The sequence below is a fragment of the Zootoca vivipara genome, chromosome 6, assembly GCF_963506605.1.
Source record: "Zootoca vivipara chromosome 6, rZooViv1.1, whole genome shotgun sequence".
Lineage (NCBI taxonomy): Eukaryota > Metazoa > Chordata > Lepidosauria > Squamata > Lacertidae > Zootoca > Zootoca vivipara.
This window is the reverse complement of record NC_083281.1, coordinates 58,270,203-58,286,932: the sequence shown is the minus strand read 5'-3', so window position 1 is coordinate 58,286,932 and position 16,730 is coordinate 58,270,203. Positions and strand designations below refer to the sequence as shown.

The window sequence follows — 16,730 nt, the reverse complement described above, 5'->3', positions numbered from 1 at the left end:
TTTATAACACCAGAACTTTGCGCCCATCGCAGGAGCCAACTGGGGCCCCCAAAGTTGATGGGCACTGCTATTCAAATGGTGTGTGCGTGCCATGTCTTGTGATCAATTGTGCGGGATGGAACCTACCTGCCCCAACCCTCATATTTTATTCAAGTTGGCGCTCGTTATTTCCCCTGTTGCCAAACAGCCTTTTGGCTTAAAGGCAAAACTCTTTCGGTGCCCGCCCCTGCCAGGCGCACCGCCGCCCTCCCTACCCTGCGGGCGCATCCGTCGAAGCTTTCAGCCCGTCTCTAGCCGGCCCGCGGCAGACCCGCTCCGGGCGAGAAGAGGCTGCTCTCGCAGCAGGTCCGCCACCGGCTGGCAGGCGAGCGGGAGCCCCTCGCCGGGCGGAGCTCCTGCCCGGGCAGGCTCCTCCGTCCGCCAGGGGCGCTGCGGGCCGGAGCCGAGCCAAGGCGCTGCCGGAGCCGCAGCCAGAGTCTGCCAAGCGGGGGCCGGGCCGGGCTCTGCACGGCCATGAAGCGGGATCGGCGCGGCCGGTTCTTACCCGCGGGCGCGGCGGCCAGGGGAGCTCCAGAACCGCCGCCGCCGCCGCCAACACCAGCCGAGGCCAAGAGTGTCCGGGCCCGCCGGGGGCGCCCCACCGCCACCTCCCGGGAGCAGGAACAGCAGCCGGAGCCGGAGCCGGAGCCCGAGCAGTGGGCCTCGCCAGCCTCGGAGGCGGCGGCAGCGGGTGAGCGCAGGCGGACAGGGGCACCCCGGCAGCGCGCTCTTCTGGGGACCCGGTGGGAGGCCCGATCCTCCGCGTGCGCGCTAGGAAGGAAGCCGCGCTTCCCCGCGGGAAGTACGCAGGGCAGGGATCGGACGGGGCGCGCGCGCTCGGGAGGCGCCTTGGCAGCACCAGGGCTGGGCTGGCCATCGGGTGGCGGCGGAGCTGGGCTGGGCTAGACTGGCCCTGCTTCCAGTGCCGGGGCTGGGCCTTAAGATGTGAAAAGCGGTGAACAGAGCGCGTGCAGAATGACTTTCCCTGATCGTTGGGTCAGCACATCCGTCGCTGATGTGCGCCAAGCACGCAGGCAGGCAGGCGCGAGCGCGCAAACAACCAACGCTCTCCTCTCCCAATCGGTCGCGTTTGGAATGCTAACTGCAGGAGTCCGGGCCTTTTGCCACCCGGAGCTCTCCAGTGGGCAGCTTTGGAGTCCAGTCACGTGGGTCTCTTGTAGGGCTTCCATGCACAACCTAGGCTAACTGCTCCGCCAAGGCGCACCTTTTCACCATCCCGGGTAGCTGTAGTCGCAACTATCGTGCAACTGCCGGGATGTAGAGGGCGCTGGGGCAGCTGGCTGAGCTGGGCCTCCTTAAATCTCACTGTTTAGGGCTGTCAGTGCAGTGGGGCAGGCCCTGACCATTGAGCTGACAAGTACCTAGCAGGGGTGACAGAGGCTCTGGCTTCCCACTTTGAAGCCATCAATGCCCATCAGAGGCATGGAGAGGTGCCAGGTGGATGAACCAGGAAGAGGACTTGACATCAACCTCTGACCTTCCTCCAGAGGTTGATGGACTTCAGCTCCCAGATTCCTTAGCAGCTAATGGTTGCTCATCCATTTTCATATACAGTATTGTTCCTCCCAGTATCATGATTTAGTTGTATGGGGTTCACTCACAAATTTGCAGTCTTAGAACAGGAACTTGCATTTTAAAAAAATCTTTTGCTGATAATTCTGTGGAAAACGATACATATTTGATGCTGCTAGATAGACAAAGATGGTGTTGCTCCCCAACACCAGGGAATCAATCAGCTTTCCCCTGCCTAGTAGCCACATGCTCTGGTCTCCCTCCCCCCTTGCAGAGGTGTGCAACCTGAGGCCTTATGGGGAGTTAGCAATATCTGTCCTGTTACATCCCTATACCAGGTGTGATGTGGGATAATGGTTTCTACAGATGTAATAACCTGGGCACCATCTTGTTCCACATTTGCTGAACTGATTTGGCATGGAGATAGTCCCAGACTCACTGCCAGTTCATATGCCAACATGTGGGTCGTGGGTTGCAATTGCACCTCCATACCCATAGCAGAAACACATCTATACTTCATGTACTTGTTGAAATGCTGGATGGTTTTGTGCCATGTTAATCTGTAACCCTTGTTCTTGGCCTCAGATTAGGTAAATGTGCCTGTTTAAAATTTCCATTGCCTTCCCTAACCGGGCACAGTCTAGCTGTCTTTTGACTCCAGTTCCCAGCAGTCTCAAGCTGCCAGCATGGCCTGTAGTCAGGGATGATGGGAGTTGTAGTCCAGCAACATCTGGAGGACTGCAGGCTCCCCTACTTATTGTTATTGAGGGAAGGAATTCTGGGCACTGTTGTCTACCCTCCCAGAGTTACAGTTCCCAGCAACCCTTAAACTACAATGCCTGCAAAGATGTTTTGAATGTGCTTTGAAAGTATAGTGTGTTTACCATTATGTGGGAAAGCTGATTAGTGAATTGATTTTTTGTGTGTAGCTTAGCAGAGACAGTTCTGGGGAAGTCTAGGCTGAGGGTTTGAGGAGAAAACCTTTGTGCTGCTTGGAGGGCTTTTTGCAGGGATGAAAAGAAATCACAGGTAGCTTGGTACCCTGGAAAATGTGCAGACCAGCACCAAAACAGAAAGCTGATGCTTTATGTTTTCTAGGCCTGATTTGCAGCACCTTAGTTTCATTTGTCTGCCTTCTCTACTTTAAAATACTCAGCTCTGCTCTCTCATAGAATTGATGGCGGGGGAGGGAGGAGTCCTGGACAAAAAAGGGCCCTGGGTGCCGAGCTGGGGCCACCACCCATGATCAAGAGGAGACTTGCTATGCCTCTGAGACAGCGAGTCACCTGATTGGCCAGTGCCACAGTAAAGCCTGCTGACATCATCTCTTGGACTCTTCCAAGTCAGGAAGTGCTGCAGAGGGGCTGTGGGCAGTTTGCAAACCAGGTCCCTGCACAGATAGCAGAACTTGCTTGAAAGCTAACAGGAAAACAAAAGGAATTGGTTCCTGTTACTCTCACAGTTCTTGGCAAAGCAGGAGCTGGATGGTTCAAAGCAAGGACTGCTCTCTGAGCTGAAGACAAAAAAGGTTAAAGGATGCCAGAAGGTAGGGCTGGAGTGGGGGGAGGCAGTGACAATATGGCCTTTCTTGGTTACAGCAGCAGGGGTCAACACTCAGCTTGATGCTTCACTCCAGCTCAGGTTGCTCCTGTGTTCACTAACTGAACTGCTCTAACTGCTCAGTTCCCTGAAGCGATATCAAGTTTACGTTTGTATCCATGAGGACTAGGATCTTGGGTATGTTTGAAGAAACTCCTAATTTTTAGGATGCTGAGTTATGCATTTGATGCAGAAGGCCATGCTTTTATGTGTTGTGATCATGGAAAAATTGATTGATGGAATCAGAGGGCAAATACATTAAATTCAACCCCCCATGTCCCAAAAGGATGTTCCTGGGTGTTTGGCAAGGACCATTTAATAGTGTTTCTCTGGTGGCCACCCACTTACATGCTCTGGGAGTTAGTTCACACAACGGTTGGGCTTGTTTCTCCTCTGTCCTGCCTCCTGCCATTCTGCTCTGACTAGGAGTCTTTTAAGGGCTGTAGTTCCGTGGCAGGACACCTGCTTTGCATGCAGAAGGCACCTGGTTCAATCCCCAATGGCATCTACAGGCAAGGCTGGGAAAGCTGCCTGCTTGGTACCCCAGAGATCTGCTGCCAGTTACTGTAGATGATACAGAGGTAGGTAGACCAATGGTAATAATAATAATAATAATAATAATAATAATAATAATAATAATAATAATATTTATGCCCCTGCCCATCTGGCTGGGTTTCCTCAGCCACTCTGGACGACTTACAGCATATCTAAAAGCATCAAACATTAAAAACTTCCCCAAACAGAGCTGCCTTCAGATTTCTTCTAAAAGTTGTGTAATTCTTTATCTCCTTGCCATCTGAAGGGAGGGCATTCCACAGGAAGGGCGCCGCTACCGAGAAGGCCCTCTGCCTGTCTTGTACCTTCATTATGCTTCTAAAGGCAATGCTAGTCTCAAAGTGACCTCTTTTCTTTCCTGAAATCCTTGCAGGATTCGGCCGGGGTGTGAGCACCGCTTACTGCCGGCTTTGCCACGGGAAGTTTTCCTCTCGGAGCCTGCGGAACGCTTTTGGAAAGGTCCCTGTGGTGGGGGAGAGCTCCGAGAAGCAGCGGCGCATGGACCAGGTCTTCTTCACGGACTTCCAGCGGCTGGTGGGGGTGGCTGTCCGGCAAGACCCGGCCCTCCCCCAGTTTGTCTGCAAGAAGTGCCACGCCCAGTTTTACAAGTGCCGCAGCATCCTCAAGGCCTTCATCCAGAAGGTGAACCTGTCTCCCACTGGCCACCTCAAGCCACACGGAAAGTAGGTTGAGCGGATTTCTCCACTCGCGGGAGGCTGGGCTGCTTGTGGCTTGTCTCGGTAGCCACCAAGAGTTGGCCCCCCAAGCAGGCAAACTTTTGTGAGCTGTATACAAAATACTTTGTTAGGCTGCTGATGTCCCACTAACAACTTGCACTTGGTACAGAGGGCTAGGGAAATACTTTGTGGGTTCATAATGTGTGCGGCCTTATTTGCAAGGCCAAATGTCCAGTTTCCAGCAGCTGGAAATTGCCTGTGCACATTTTTTGTTTGTGAAACTGCCACTTTGAGACCAGAGCACATGCTGCCTGCCTGTCCTGCCTAGAAGGCGTCTGATTTGCTCTGCCGTCTTGTTTTGTGTACAGGGACAACCTTGCCCAACCTCCTTTTCCTGCTGCAAAAGGAGATGCTCCGTCTCTAGGTAAGTAGGATTGTTTTGGCTCCTCTGAATTTTCTCTTTGATGTCGGTTGTGGCTGTTGCCTCCACAGATTAAGGGCAGTTTCCACTTTGCCTACGCTCATAGCTGATGTGGTGCTCAGTCTCTGGCAATTTCCCTATGACTAGTGGGGACCAGGGTGGTCTCTGCACTCTAGGGCCAGCTCCAGTGTCCCCTTGGGAAGGCAGTATTTTTATTTATCTAAAACATCTGTTAGCAGCCCTTCATGAGAAGTCCCAAGGCAGGATACCATCAGTATAAAAGCACAAAGATATCTAAAATAAAGAAGAAGTGTGCATGCACACGAAAGCTCATACCAAAATAAAAACTTAGTTGGTTTTTAAGGTGCTACTAAAGGAATTTTTTTATTTTACTTCGATCCAGACCAACACGGCTACCTACCTGTAACCGTATCTAAAATAAAAACAGTGTAAAACAGTGATCCAAAATAAAATAACTCGGCATCAGCTACAGGAAGGGAAAACTAAACTTTTGAGTGCCAATGAGCCAGCCGTGTGCAATTCTAGGTAGCCCCCCCCCCCCCGGCTGCTTTTGCCAGACCACAGGTTCAGGCAAACTCTTTTTCTCTTTCTTGAATTTTATTTCCAAGATACAAAGACAAAAACAACAAAATAAAATAGACACAGTTGCATCTTGCAATTACTAACCGAAAACAATGTGTGCAACATTCAGGATGAAGGGTTGAATATAAATAAACAAAGTAAATAATGTGGTTTTTTTCCTTTTTAAGTGTAGGCAAGCATATTTCTAAGATCTGTTGGGAACATGGATCTTTTCTGTATACTTCATAATAATATGACAGTTTGTACTTGGTCTCTGATCCATCATATGAAGAAAGGCTTTGATCAATGTTGCAGTGCACACCCCTGAACAGTGCACAACTGTTTGCCACTGTCAGTCTCTCTGCAAACCAAGTCTTAGGCAGGATGATATTCAAGTGGGCTTTTCCTTCTTCCAAGCTCAGTATAAAGAAGCAGTAGCTCATCATCCCTTGCCTTCAGCAGATGCAAAGCTGCATGTATCTAGCATGGCTTTATTGTTTATCTATTACACTTCTAGTCCATGTTTCCTCCAAGGAGCTGAAGGTGGTGTAATTTCAAGAGGTAACTCTGCCTAACCGAAAGCAATGTGTTCAGCATTCAGGAGGAGGGGTGGACTATGAATTCCATAAATAAAATACAACCAGATTGATTGTATGTGTGACCACCTAGCACAGTTGCTATAGTCCAGGCATGTCAAACCTGCGGCCCTCCAGATGTTTTGGCCTACAACTCCCATGATCCCTAGCTAGCAGGACCAGTGGTTGGGGAAGATGGGAATTGTAGTCCAAAACATCTGGAGGGCCGCAGGTTTGACATGCCTGCTATAGTCCATGCCAGCCAGTTATTTGGGGTTTATGGTGCGGGGCAGGTGTTTCAGTGGCATGCCTGGTCTCTGCTACCCTCTGTTTTTCCCCCTGTCAACAGCAGACCTGATCACATCCAGTCCCCAGTGCCTCCACAGCTTAGTGATGTGGACCCACAACCACGCCGAAAGCTGCCAGATTGCTCCGAGCCTGCAAGGCGTCTTGTCCTCGGAGTACTGCGGGATCATCCAGGCCGTGTGGGGCTGCGAAGAGGGTCACGATTATGTCATGAGCACAGATTCGGACTGCAGCACCTTGTTGGTGGACAACGCCCTGTCCGTCAAGTGGGAACTGAACAAGGGCCCCTCCCCGCAGCAGACGCAGACACACGTGACGGGCAACGGGGTGGGGGCCGACTGTACGGTGGCTGCGGCAGCACCGTCGGAACCCCAGCATGGCGCTACTCGGATGGCAGACAGCCAGCAACCTGCAAAAAGCGGGACTCCTCCGCCTGCGCTTAGCACAGAAAGCTGGGTGTCGGAGAGCCAGGATTTGCCTTCCTTCCAAGATGCCTCGGAAGCTCCTTTGCAGGAGGAAAGCCTGCCGCAGCCAGACTGCCCTCTGAATGGCAGTCCAGGTAAGTGGCATGCCAAGGATTTATCTCCAGGATGTTGTGGGGATCGCAGGTCGCAACTCCACGCAGGTCGTCGCACATTTCTTTGCACAATATACACATTTCTGAGTGTTCAGCTGTTCAAGCCTGTGTGGAAGCAGTGCGTTCACAGAGCTGAGTGCCGGCATTTCTGATTCATAGCTCTTTTTTATATAATGATTTTTATTAAATTTTCCAAATAAACAAAATAAACTACACTCAAACATATATTCATACAGTACATTCAACCCATTCGCTCTGCCGAGCTTGTGACTTCCCTCCCTCCCGTCATTCGGCTTTGTAGCTCAATCTGAGTCTCGCAGTTCCTTATTTTATTATTTCTGATTTATAGCTCAGCTGTCTGGGACCGGGGGGGTGCCCTTTGCATTCTTGTTGCTTTTTAATTTCCACCCCGTTGACTTGGATTTCCCTCCAGCCAGTGTGCCCAGACACTCATGTCTTCTCATGGCCTTCTCGGTAGTGGCACCCGCCCTGTGGAACGCCCTCCCACCAGATGTCAAAGAGAAAAACAACTACCAGACTTTTAGAAGACATCTGAAGGCAGCCCTGTTTAGGGAAGCTTTTAATGTTGAACAGACCATTGTATTTTAATATTTTGTTAGAAGCCGCCCAGAGTGGCTGGGGAAACCCAGCCAGATGGGCAGGGTATAAATAATAATTTATTATTATTATTATTATTAGAAGCAGGCTCTTGCCAAGGTGAGCTCGGGCCCACATCCTTTGGCTGTGAGAAGAGGAGGCTGGGCTGGGTGGGCCTGACCCAGCAGACAGGCTCTTTTTATGTTCAGTTGGGTCGGGTGTGTTGCAGGAGTGTTGTGCCTTGAGGACTGTTGTGCTTTCCTTTGCGCCCTTTGCAACACACATTCTTCTCCGTCTTCTAGGGCCACTGAGTGAGAAGCTGGTTCCCTCTGCAGCCTCGGATGAGCGGGTAAAAGACGAGTTCAGTGACCTTTTTGAGGGGTGAGAGAAGAAGAGCGGGATTCAAATGTCACCTTTGCAAGCGCATGAACAATGATTGTGGGGCGGGAGTGGATCTTATTCCTCACCGGAGTGTCCAGTCACTGGAGACGGCTTGTTTAGGGGGTGGAGGGAGGGGTCAGGACAGCACAAAGGGCAGTTTTCACGGTCTTTATTAGAAGCAATGCAGTCCAATAATAAAAAAATACAATTATTAACTCTATCAGCAACTCCTTAATACTACCTTAAGTTTAGTTCAAATTAATTGTTGCTGTTACCATCACTATTTATGACCTTTGTTCTTCACTAAGGTTATAAATAATGTCCAAGTATTGGGTTGTTGTTTTTAATCAAACTGGATGTACTATTCTCACTGATGGGCCAGAATGTGGACAGATACTGATCCATACTGCCTTTGGCAGTGATTCCAAAGGATGTTACTTGGGGCAATCTTCTCTAGTATTTATTTTACTTATTTAATAGAATGTTTATACCACTTGATGGTTGGGGGTTGTTTTTTTACAGTGGGCAGGCGAGGGGCCTAGACAGAGAACTGGGGGGAGTCTTAGCAAGTGGTCTTATGTGGAATGGCTATAGCTCAGTGGTAGAGCCCCTGCCTCGCATTCAGAAGGTCCCAGGTTCAATGCTCAGCACCTCCAGGTAGGGCTGGGAATGCCCCCTGCCTAAAACTCTGTAGAGCTGCTGCTGCTGCCAGTCATACCAAGCTGGATGGATCTTTGGTCTGACTTGGTGTAAGGCAGCTCCCGACATTACTTTGGTCTGAAACCTTTTGCAGGCACCACCTTCAGCTTTTAAGCATGGAACTGATTAGAGCTGGACACTTGCTTTTTAAAAGACCCCAAAGGCCAGGCTTCCAATTATTTGATGCCCAGGAACCCACATGGTAGGGCAGTTTCTATGCTCGCCTTTTTGTAGCATAGCGGCCTTTACATTGAGTGGTTCTGGGCCACTGTCTGGAGTGTGTTGTTTTCTTGAAGAAGGAAAGCTCACTTGTAGCAGTTTCTCTTGAGCTGCACCCCACTGTCAACATAAAGGCCCAATGAGGCTTCGCCTGCCTTCCGCTTTAGTGAAAGGGCCTGTTTACTTTCTCAGGTACTCCTTGAGTGACGACGAGAACGACAAGAGAGCGCAGTCTTCGGATGACTACTTTGAGCCTTACCCGGAAAAGAGGTGAGGGCTTTTTCTTGTCCTTTTGCTGTGGCAGAAGACAGGAGTGGGAGCTTCTTTCTCTCAAAGGAATTTGACCTTTTGCACCGTCTTCCACTCTCAGTGGGCAAAGGCCCACATCCATTCCCCTCCTGTTCCCACCTTCTCTCTTTTCTTAGGAGTGAGCCGGTTTCTTTTCACCTCCCCACAAATGCGTCCATTTGTTTAGGATTGTATTTTAAGTAGAGCTATGCAAACGCTCTGGTTTGTGCATGGGTTTGTGCAATGGAATATTCTCCTGAGCCCTACGAGCGCCTTCAATCTGTTTTAGCCCCTCAGATTTGGGGAGAGCGCAGGGGAAGGAGAGGGTGGGAATGTTCCATTGTGCAAATCCTTGTGCTGTTGAAACGAGTGATGTGGATACTTCCCTTTATTTCAACAATTTAGTCTCCAAGTAAAGCTTTCAAATGTTTGCGTTTATTAATGGGTGGCCAACCTGAGAGCCTTGCACTGGCCGAATTTCATGTAGGCTTTGGGGAGGGGGGCAGAAATAGGGAGATGCAGCCCTCAACAGGGGTAGGGAGGTCGTTCACACCTGCTTTATAACCTCAGTTGACATGCAGCAACAGTTCCCTGTTCCTCCTCTGTTAGGGTATCCAACAACAGGAAAGTTGAAAGCAGAGAAGCAAAGAAGCTTGAAGAGCCCAAAATAAGGAAGAAGCCAGGACCCAAACCTGGCTGGAAAAAGAAGATCAAATGTGAAAGGTATTGTATACCCAAAGCTTCCAAGGCGTGAGATTCCCACCCCCGAGAATGGTCCACACTTCTCACCAGTTACTCTTTCCTCTGCTTTTTTTAAAGGGAAGAGCTGCCCACCATTTACAAGTGTCCTTATCAGGGCTGTACAGCTGTGTACAGAGGTGCAGATGGCATGAAGGTATGTTGATAACTACTACCGTGTTTCCCTCTTTTTAAGGCGTAGTCATAAAATAAGCCATAGCAGCATTTCTAAGCATTTGAGAAATATAAACCGTACCCCGAAAATAAGCCATAGTGATAGGCGCTGTGCGGAAGAGAGCACTGAGCTCCCCGAGTCAGCAGCAGCAACGCCGGCCGCAACAGTGTTTGCTGAGTCCTTTCTTGCTTTTGGGACTTGGTTACTGTGCTGGCTTGGGATGGTGTGTGTGCATTTGCTGTTGCTGCTTCGTGTTTTTCAGCTGGATTCTCTGGGTTCTAAGTACTTTCCCCCGTTTGTTTGCGAAGCAGCACTCGGCTGCAGCCCCTGCCTCTCCCGGCAGCTGCATCAATCCCCAGGAGGCTGCATTTGATCGCTATCTCCTTTTCTATTTCTTTTGTCTTTGAGCACCCGGCCCCGCCCCCTCTCCCCTTCGTGGAATGAAGAACGGAGTTTTAGCAGCATTTCCTCATTATAAAAAAAAGGTCAGGAACTTTTACTTTAACCTCAAAAATGGGATATTTCCTCTCTCTAAAAACAACTCTGACCTGAACACCAATAAAACGGGGGTAGATCACCTCCAGTTTATAAATCCGCAAGTAGATCGCAGTCTCCTGGAAGTTGGGCTCTATACTTTGGCTGATTGCAAGCCTTTGCATCTTTAAAAAACAAAAACCATGCGCTTCTCAGTCTTAATTTTCCTTTAATTCATCCCCCTATACCCTCCTCCAACCATTGCCTCCTTCCATTCCTTACCCCCCTCCCTCTCTCCCCACTTCCCTCACTCCTGTGCGATCTCATTTAGTCATATACTTGCTTTTTCTGTTGTGTTGTCTATTTTATATTTAATATTACCCTTTATGATGTTATTTTTCCCTTGCGATAATTATTTATTTTTTATCTTTAACTAACTTTCCTTTCCATATTTTTCCATATATAACTCAACACTTTCCCATTCCTTCTTAACTCTTTGGATAGAGTGCCCCCCCATTATTGTTGTTAATTTTACAATTCCTGGATTTTTTATGGAACCGAACAGCTTGGGTGCTTCAGAATGTGCCTTCTGTTGCTACAGGGCTATGGGGCTTCACTATTTGACCCCCCCCCCAGGTTGGGATTTTTAAAGTAGTTCTGTGGGTCCCAGGGCGCAGAATCACCCCCGATCCTTTCCTTTGTCTAAACAGACCTCTTCCCCCCTGACTTTGGAAGGCTGTGCTTCAAGGGTGATACCAGGGGTTTTTTAAGACCTGCGCCTCTTAAGGATTGTTACGGTCCATAACTTCCATTGCTTTCTACAGGGTTGGGGGTTTAAAGCACTGCCACCTCCACCCCACCCTGCAGCCGCTCGGAACTGGCAGCGCCAACAACGCGCCCAGCAGCGCGCAGAAGAGAGCACTGAGCGTCCTGAGCCAGTGGGTCCCAGTTGTACCAGCACTTTTTTTAAAAAAAGACACCCCCTGAAAATAAGCCACTGTGTGTTTTTTTGAGGGAAAAAAGTTATAAGACGGTGTCTTAAAAAAGGGGAAACACGGTATCTCGGCGGGACTTTACTTTCTGGAACAAGTGTCTCTCCCTGCCGCCACCCCCCTCCCCCCGGCTCCTTTGGGTGGAAGCTAACCAGTCAAAAACCAGATTTTAATGATTGACAGCCCTGCCTAATGAGAGAGTAATCCTAGCTTACAAGAGAAGAACAAGGAGAAAAGCTTATGACTTTAAAAGCGTTTGATCCAGATTTTGCTGCCAGTTTGAGGAAATGGATGCAGCGCTCTCTACTTTCTGATTCTGTTCACGTGATCGCTGCCGTGGAGTAGCCTTGGCCAACCAGTTGCCCTTAGGAAGTTTTGGACTACAATCCCCATCAGCCTCAGCCAGCACATGGACTTGTAGTCCAAAATCCCTGGAGGGCCCCCAGTTAGCCAAGCCTGCCATAGGTGATCAGTTTGTCACTGCCCGCAAACCTGCATGGAGTGAAAGGGTGGCTCTCTGTGAAGACCTCGATCTCTCTTCTTGGATTTAGAAGCACATCAAAGAGCATCATGAGGAGGTCAGAGAAAGGCCCTGCCCGCATCCAGGTTGCAACAAGGTGTTCATGATTGACCGGTACCTTCAGCGCCATGTGAAGCTCATTCATACAGGTACGTTGCGCTTATGAGAGAATGATGGAGGATTTGCATGGAAGAGAAGGAAATGCCATGGCAGAATCAGGCATCACAGCTGGCATAGGAGAACAGGCTTTTTCAGTGGTGTCCCCCCATCTGGAATGCTCTCCTCAGGGAGACATACCTGGCACCATCATTGTAAGACATTTTTATTTACCCCAGGGCTTCTGGTGGTTAAGTTAGCCTCTACTATGGTGCTCATCTTTTAGTTGGATAGGACAAAAAATGTCCTTCTTCCTCTATTGTTGGAATAATTTTTAAAAGGAATTTTGAATTGCATATTTGTTGTTTTTAATTTGGCTGTTAATTAATTTTATCTGTTTTTTTTATTTTGTTAAGTTAGGTCGCTTGCAGGCTATTCTGTATGAAGCAACTATGAAACGTAAAAAATAAAAATAATGATATTCATGGATCTGTGGTTAACCTGCCCACAAACTGGGCAGACCTCTGTATCATCACAGAGAAAGCATTGGAAAAGTGCTCTAGTTACTTTTGGGGGTGGGGGGGACTGCAGAAAACATTGCCATCTTATTCCCCTCCTCTGCCGCCATTATTTTCATTCATTTCATTTTCATTACTTATTTACTGCTTAATGTAATGAAGTCTCTTTAAGAGGTTCACACAAAAGGCAATCATAAACCCCTAAGCAAAGTCTTCCAAGAGTGTCAATGAAGGAGTGAGTCCCAGTAACATAAGAAGAGGTTGGGCTGCTGGTGTCAGGCCAGAGGGGCATCTCATCCAGCTCCCACAATGGCCAGCCAGGTGCCTAGGGGAAGCCTGCACCAGACTTCTTCACACATGTTCTCCAGCTGCAAGTATTGAGGTAGACTGCCTTTGATGCTGGGGTGGGGGTGGGGGTTTGTACTCCACTTGCTGTTGATAGTCATTGTGACTTTTAAACCCTGTTCCCTTCTTCCATTGCAGAGGTGCGGAACTATATCTGTGATGAATGTGGCCAGACATTCAAGCAACGCAAACACCTCTCCGTTCACCAGATGCGCCACTCGGGAGCAAAGCCTCTCCAGTAAGCACACTTTGCCTGTGGACTTTTAGAGATAAGCGGTGTTGCCTTCAGGGGGCATCTTAAGATTACTCAAAGCTGAATTTGAAAACTAGTATGCCCTAACTAACGAGGATGAAGAAAGGTCATCTCCCTTGCAGATGTGCCAATAATGACACTTCCAAATTAAGATGTGGCACACAAACACACACACATTTTGGGTCCTGGGATTGGTTTTTTGGTTCATACGTCCAGTAGTGTGGGAAATGATGATTCTAGGATTGGTTTGGGAAACATTTCCTGCAAAGCCATCTGTCTCAATGCAGAATTACAGTCGTAGCTTAGAAGCCAAATGGAATCTGTTTCGGAAGTGCATTCGACTTCCAGTGCACAGCTTCCGATTGGCTACAGGAGCTTCCTGCAGCCAATCGGAAGCCCCGCCGGACATTCGGCTTCCAAAAGAACGTTCGCAAACTGGAACACTCGCTTCCGGGTTCGCGGCGTTCGGGAGCCAAAAGGTTCGACTGCTAAGGCGTTTGTCAACCAAGGTATGAGTGTACATGTGACTGATCATTTTGCCATAGTGGAAAACAGCACTCGGATTTCTGTTGGTGGACTGTGGCGTCTCCTGCACTTCAGAATGAAGGAGTGCTGCTGCTGCTGCTGCTGCGATGTTAAAAAACACCTATGCAGGTTAGTGCAGCTGACCTGGAGTGATGGAGAAAACTGCCATACAAGTCTGTCTTGTTAAAGCACCAGACTATAAGGGGAACAAGGTTGCAGTGTCTGACTTAGCAAAAGCTAAGCTGCCACTTCTCCTATAGGATATTCTGTTCCCACAGACAAGAGATGACACAGCTCCACCAGTGTCCTGGATTTTTGATCGGGACATCCAAACTAAAATCTGGAAGCATGTTTCCCGCCCTAGCAGTGGTCTCAAGTGCAGCTCGGTATTCAGGGTTCTTAGTAGATAAAATACGTGGTTATTGGAAGCATCCTGTCTGAAAGCAGCTGATATATTTCTTCCAAGGCTGAGGCTGTGCTGCTGCTCCCCCTCCTTCATGGGGATGAGACCATGTGGCTGGTCTGAGGTCCACTTTCTGCTTCCCCCCTGCAGGTGTGAAATTTGTGGCTTCCAGTGCAGGCAGCGAGCATCCCTCAAGTACCACATGACCAAGCACAAAGCAGAGACTGAGCTGGAGTTTGCCTGCGACCAATGTGGGAAGCGCTTTGAAAAGGCCCACAACCTCAACGTCCACATGTCCATGGTGCATCCCCTCACCCAGACTCAGGACAAAGCCAAGGCTGCTGAGCTGGAGCAAGAGGCTCTGCCGGAGGCTTCAGAGACTGCAGAGAACCATCCTGTGAAATTGGAACCGAGTGTGCAGCAGGAGCCCACCTGAAAGACCCCTGGATGGAAGCCCTGATACAGCTTTGCATAAAGCAACACCGAGTGGGAGTTTTAAACATGCGTTTTTTATGGATCCTCCCAAAAACAGAAAGCGGTGAGGACTTGCTCTTGCTTGCTGGTGAAAAGCTTTCCATTGCTGTGACTATTCATTGTGTGTGTGTTTGTGTCCAAGACCGTAGCAGTGTCTTACAGAGCCATATCCGTCTCGCCAAAGGAAGCAGGCTGTTCTGCCTTCCCTCTGACGTGGCGATTGGTTGAGCTCAGAAAAGGTATCGCACCTGTTGTAAAGGTGTGTCGGCCATAGGCACAGGCTCATTTTTAGGGGTTCTCAAGCTGACGGAAAGCCCAGTTTCAGCCCGAGACAACTTGTTTTAAATTAAATTCCAAAGCCAATCTGAAAAAGAAAGACAAACCAGAATATTTGTAACATGGTTTTTATTGTTACAAAGTCATGGTCATGCTTGTAATAAATTATTTACACCATACTTTGAACAGATTAAGCCCTTGCAGGCGTGCCCACTTTTCCCTGTCCGTGCATTTTGTCCAGGTGGGCAGGGAATCGCCCCCATGCCCGGCTGCCTGGACTTCCGCTGTCAGAAAAGGAGAAGTTCTTCATCAAACAGATCCCCATCATCACTGGAGTGCACAAGGGCAGCCTTCATCTCTGGGTCCAAGTCTTCACAGAGACTCATCAACTAAGAAGGAAAAAGAGTCTGGTGTCAAGAGTTGCTACCTCTCTGAAGCTAAATCCTTGGGCAGACTGTCTGCAGACAGCACTCTGAAAAGACAGATCTCTGGCCTGGTCATGTCATTTCTAGGAGCGCACAGGTCCTAGAATCCACCACACCTGTGGACAGCAGGAGCCAAAGGTGTGCAAAGAGTCAAGGCACAGCTGCTTGGAGCGCACAGGTGGCAAGGCTAGGAGCAGAGGAAGCTGCTGGATACCAGGTCAGACTGGCTGGCAGTTCTTGGGCAGAAAAGGGAGCTCTACTCTTGGGAGTTGCCAAGGGTGCAAAGCATGTGCTATACTACTGAGCTAGGGTTCCTACCCACTATAACTGTTAAGTTTTAAAATGCACAATCTTCCTTGCCCTTCTTTTGCCAGTTACACGAGGGTGGTAGCAACCACAGAACTGGAGAATTGGAAAGAACTGCTCGAGAGCCTCGGAAGCTCCTACTCAGGGGCTTGTGCTTCAGGTGTAAAGCCAGACATGCAAAGCATTAAGGCCTGGGTTCAATCCCAGCATTTCCAGTGAATGGAACCCAGAGACGGATAGGCTGGAAAACACCTCCACCTTAAATAGGCCTTTAGGTGATACAGAGCAAGGCCAGTCTTAGGGTGCAGCCAGACCAATATTGGGCACATTTCAGCTTTTTCTTCCTCAAAAGTCCTAGTATTGATTTGTACTCGCCCCCTCTAAAATGGCAAAGTTGAGTTTCTGTCCCCTTCGCCTAGAATAAATGCTGGATTTGACCTCTGTACAAAGCTGTATCCAAATAAAATAAAATAGGAAGAGCTTTGCAAAGGAAGTGTGAGGTAGAGGGCTGAAAGACTGAGCCAGTCGCTATTGGCTTTGTTGAACTGATTTGCTGGATGGATCAACAGGACAATCCAGTGTTGCCCGCAGCCCGGATTTCCCAAGTTTTGAGGTAGCAGAAAGACCTTTCACCCACCTGCTGGAGGCTGGAAAAGCTCCCTTGAGGACACTGGGGGACTGCACATAGCAGGAACTGCCGTGCTGTTCTTATCAGCGCCAGTGACGACTCCTGGGAAAGACAAGGCACCGTTCAAATAATGTTGCAACTAAGCCACAGCTTAAGAGTTACAGGAACCAGAAGGGATGCAGCTGGCGACTCATCTAATCCAAGGGCAGGGAAGTCAGCCCCAGCTAGCATGGCATGGGATGATGGGAGCTGGAATTCAACCACATCTTGAGGACCACAGATCTAGATTAAATATTTGCATTCCGCTTTCCCAACAACAGGGTTGAGCTCAAAACGGCTGAGAGATGTTCCCCATCCCTGTTCTAACACCTGGTTGGTGTAGCTTTTCTCAAATGGATTCTCGCCCATAGGCAGTTTTTGCTGGTACTGAAATGCATCAGCCATTAGAAACATCTTCCTGGTATCTAAGCTAAATCTGCTTCTGCTTTGAACACATTTTCATAATGGAAACAGTGAATAATACTTCTGTAGACT

General features: G+C 49.1%; 2 protein-coding genes across 4 annotated transcripts in view; one reads left to right on the top strand and one right to left on the bottom strand.

The window, feature by feature from the left end:
* The first annotated feature begins 403 nt into the window (after nucleotides 1-403).
* Nucleotides 404-16,221, top strand: ZNF276 (zinc finger protein 276). Of its 3 annotated transcripts, none has more exons than XM_060276031.1 (11): nucleotides 404-730; nucleotides 4,100-4,409; nucleotides 4,772-4,827; nucleotides 6,331-6,846; nucleotides 7,764-7,842; nucleotides 8,953-9,030; nucleotides 9,658-9,771; nucleotides 9,868-9,943; nucleotides 11,979-12,096; nucleotides 13,045-13,144; nucleotides 14,238-16,221. In XM_060276031.1, exons 1-11 carry the CDS (start codon nucleotides 514-516, stop codon nucleotides 14,521-14,523), a joined length of 1,950 nt encoding a protein of 649 aa, XP_060132014.1. In that variant the 5' UTR covers nucleotides 404-513; the 3' UTR covers nucleotides 14,524-16,221. The 3 variants fall into 3 exon arrangements, 2 of the variants coding, with proteins under 2 accessions (XP_060132014.1, XP_060132013.1); XM_060276030.1 differs by having other exon boundaries at nucleotides 463-730; nucleotides 6,334-6,846; XR_009557787.1 differs by lacking the exon at nucleotides 14,238-16,221 and having other exon boundaries at nucleotides 462-730; nucleotides 11,979-12,943.
* Nucleotides 15,104-16,730, bottom strand: part of FANCA (FA complementation group A) — a 40,405-nt gene continuing 38,778 nt past the window's right edge. Inside the window, exons 42-43 of the mRNA XM_035119100.2 lie at nucleotides 16,206-16,298; nucleotides 15,104-15,226 (exon numbers count right to left, since the gene is read on the bottom strand). Of these exons, the coding sequence (XP_034974991.1) occupies nucleotides 15,125-15,226; nucleotides 16,206-16,298 (195 nt within the window). The 3' untranslated portion in view covers nucleotides 15,104-15,124. The remainder of the gene's footprint in view (nucleotides 15,227-16,205; nucleotides 16,299-16,730) is intronic.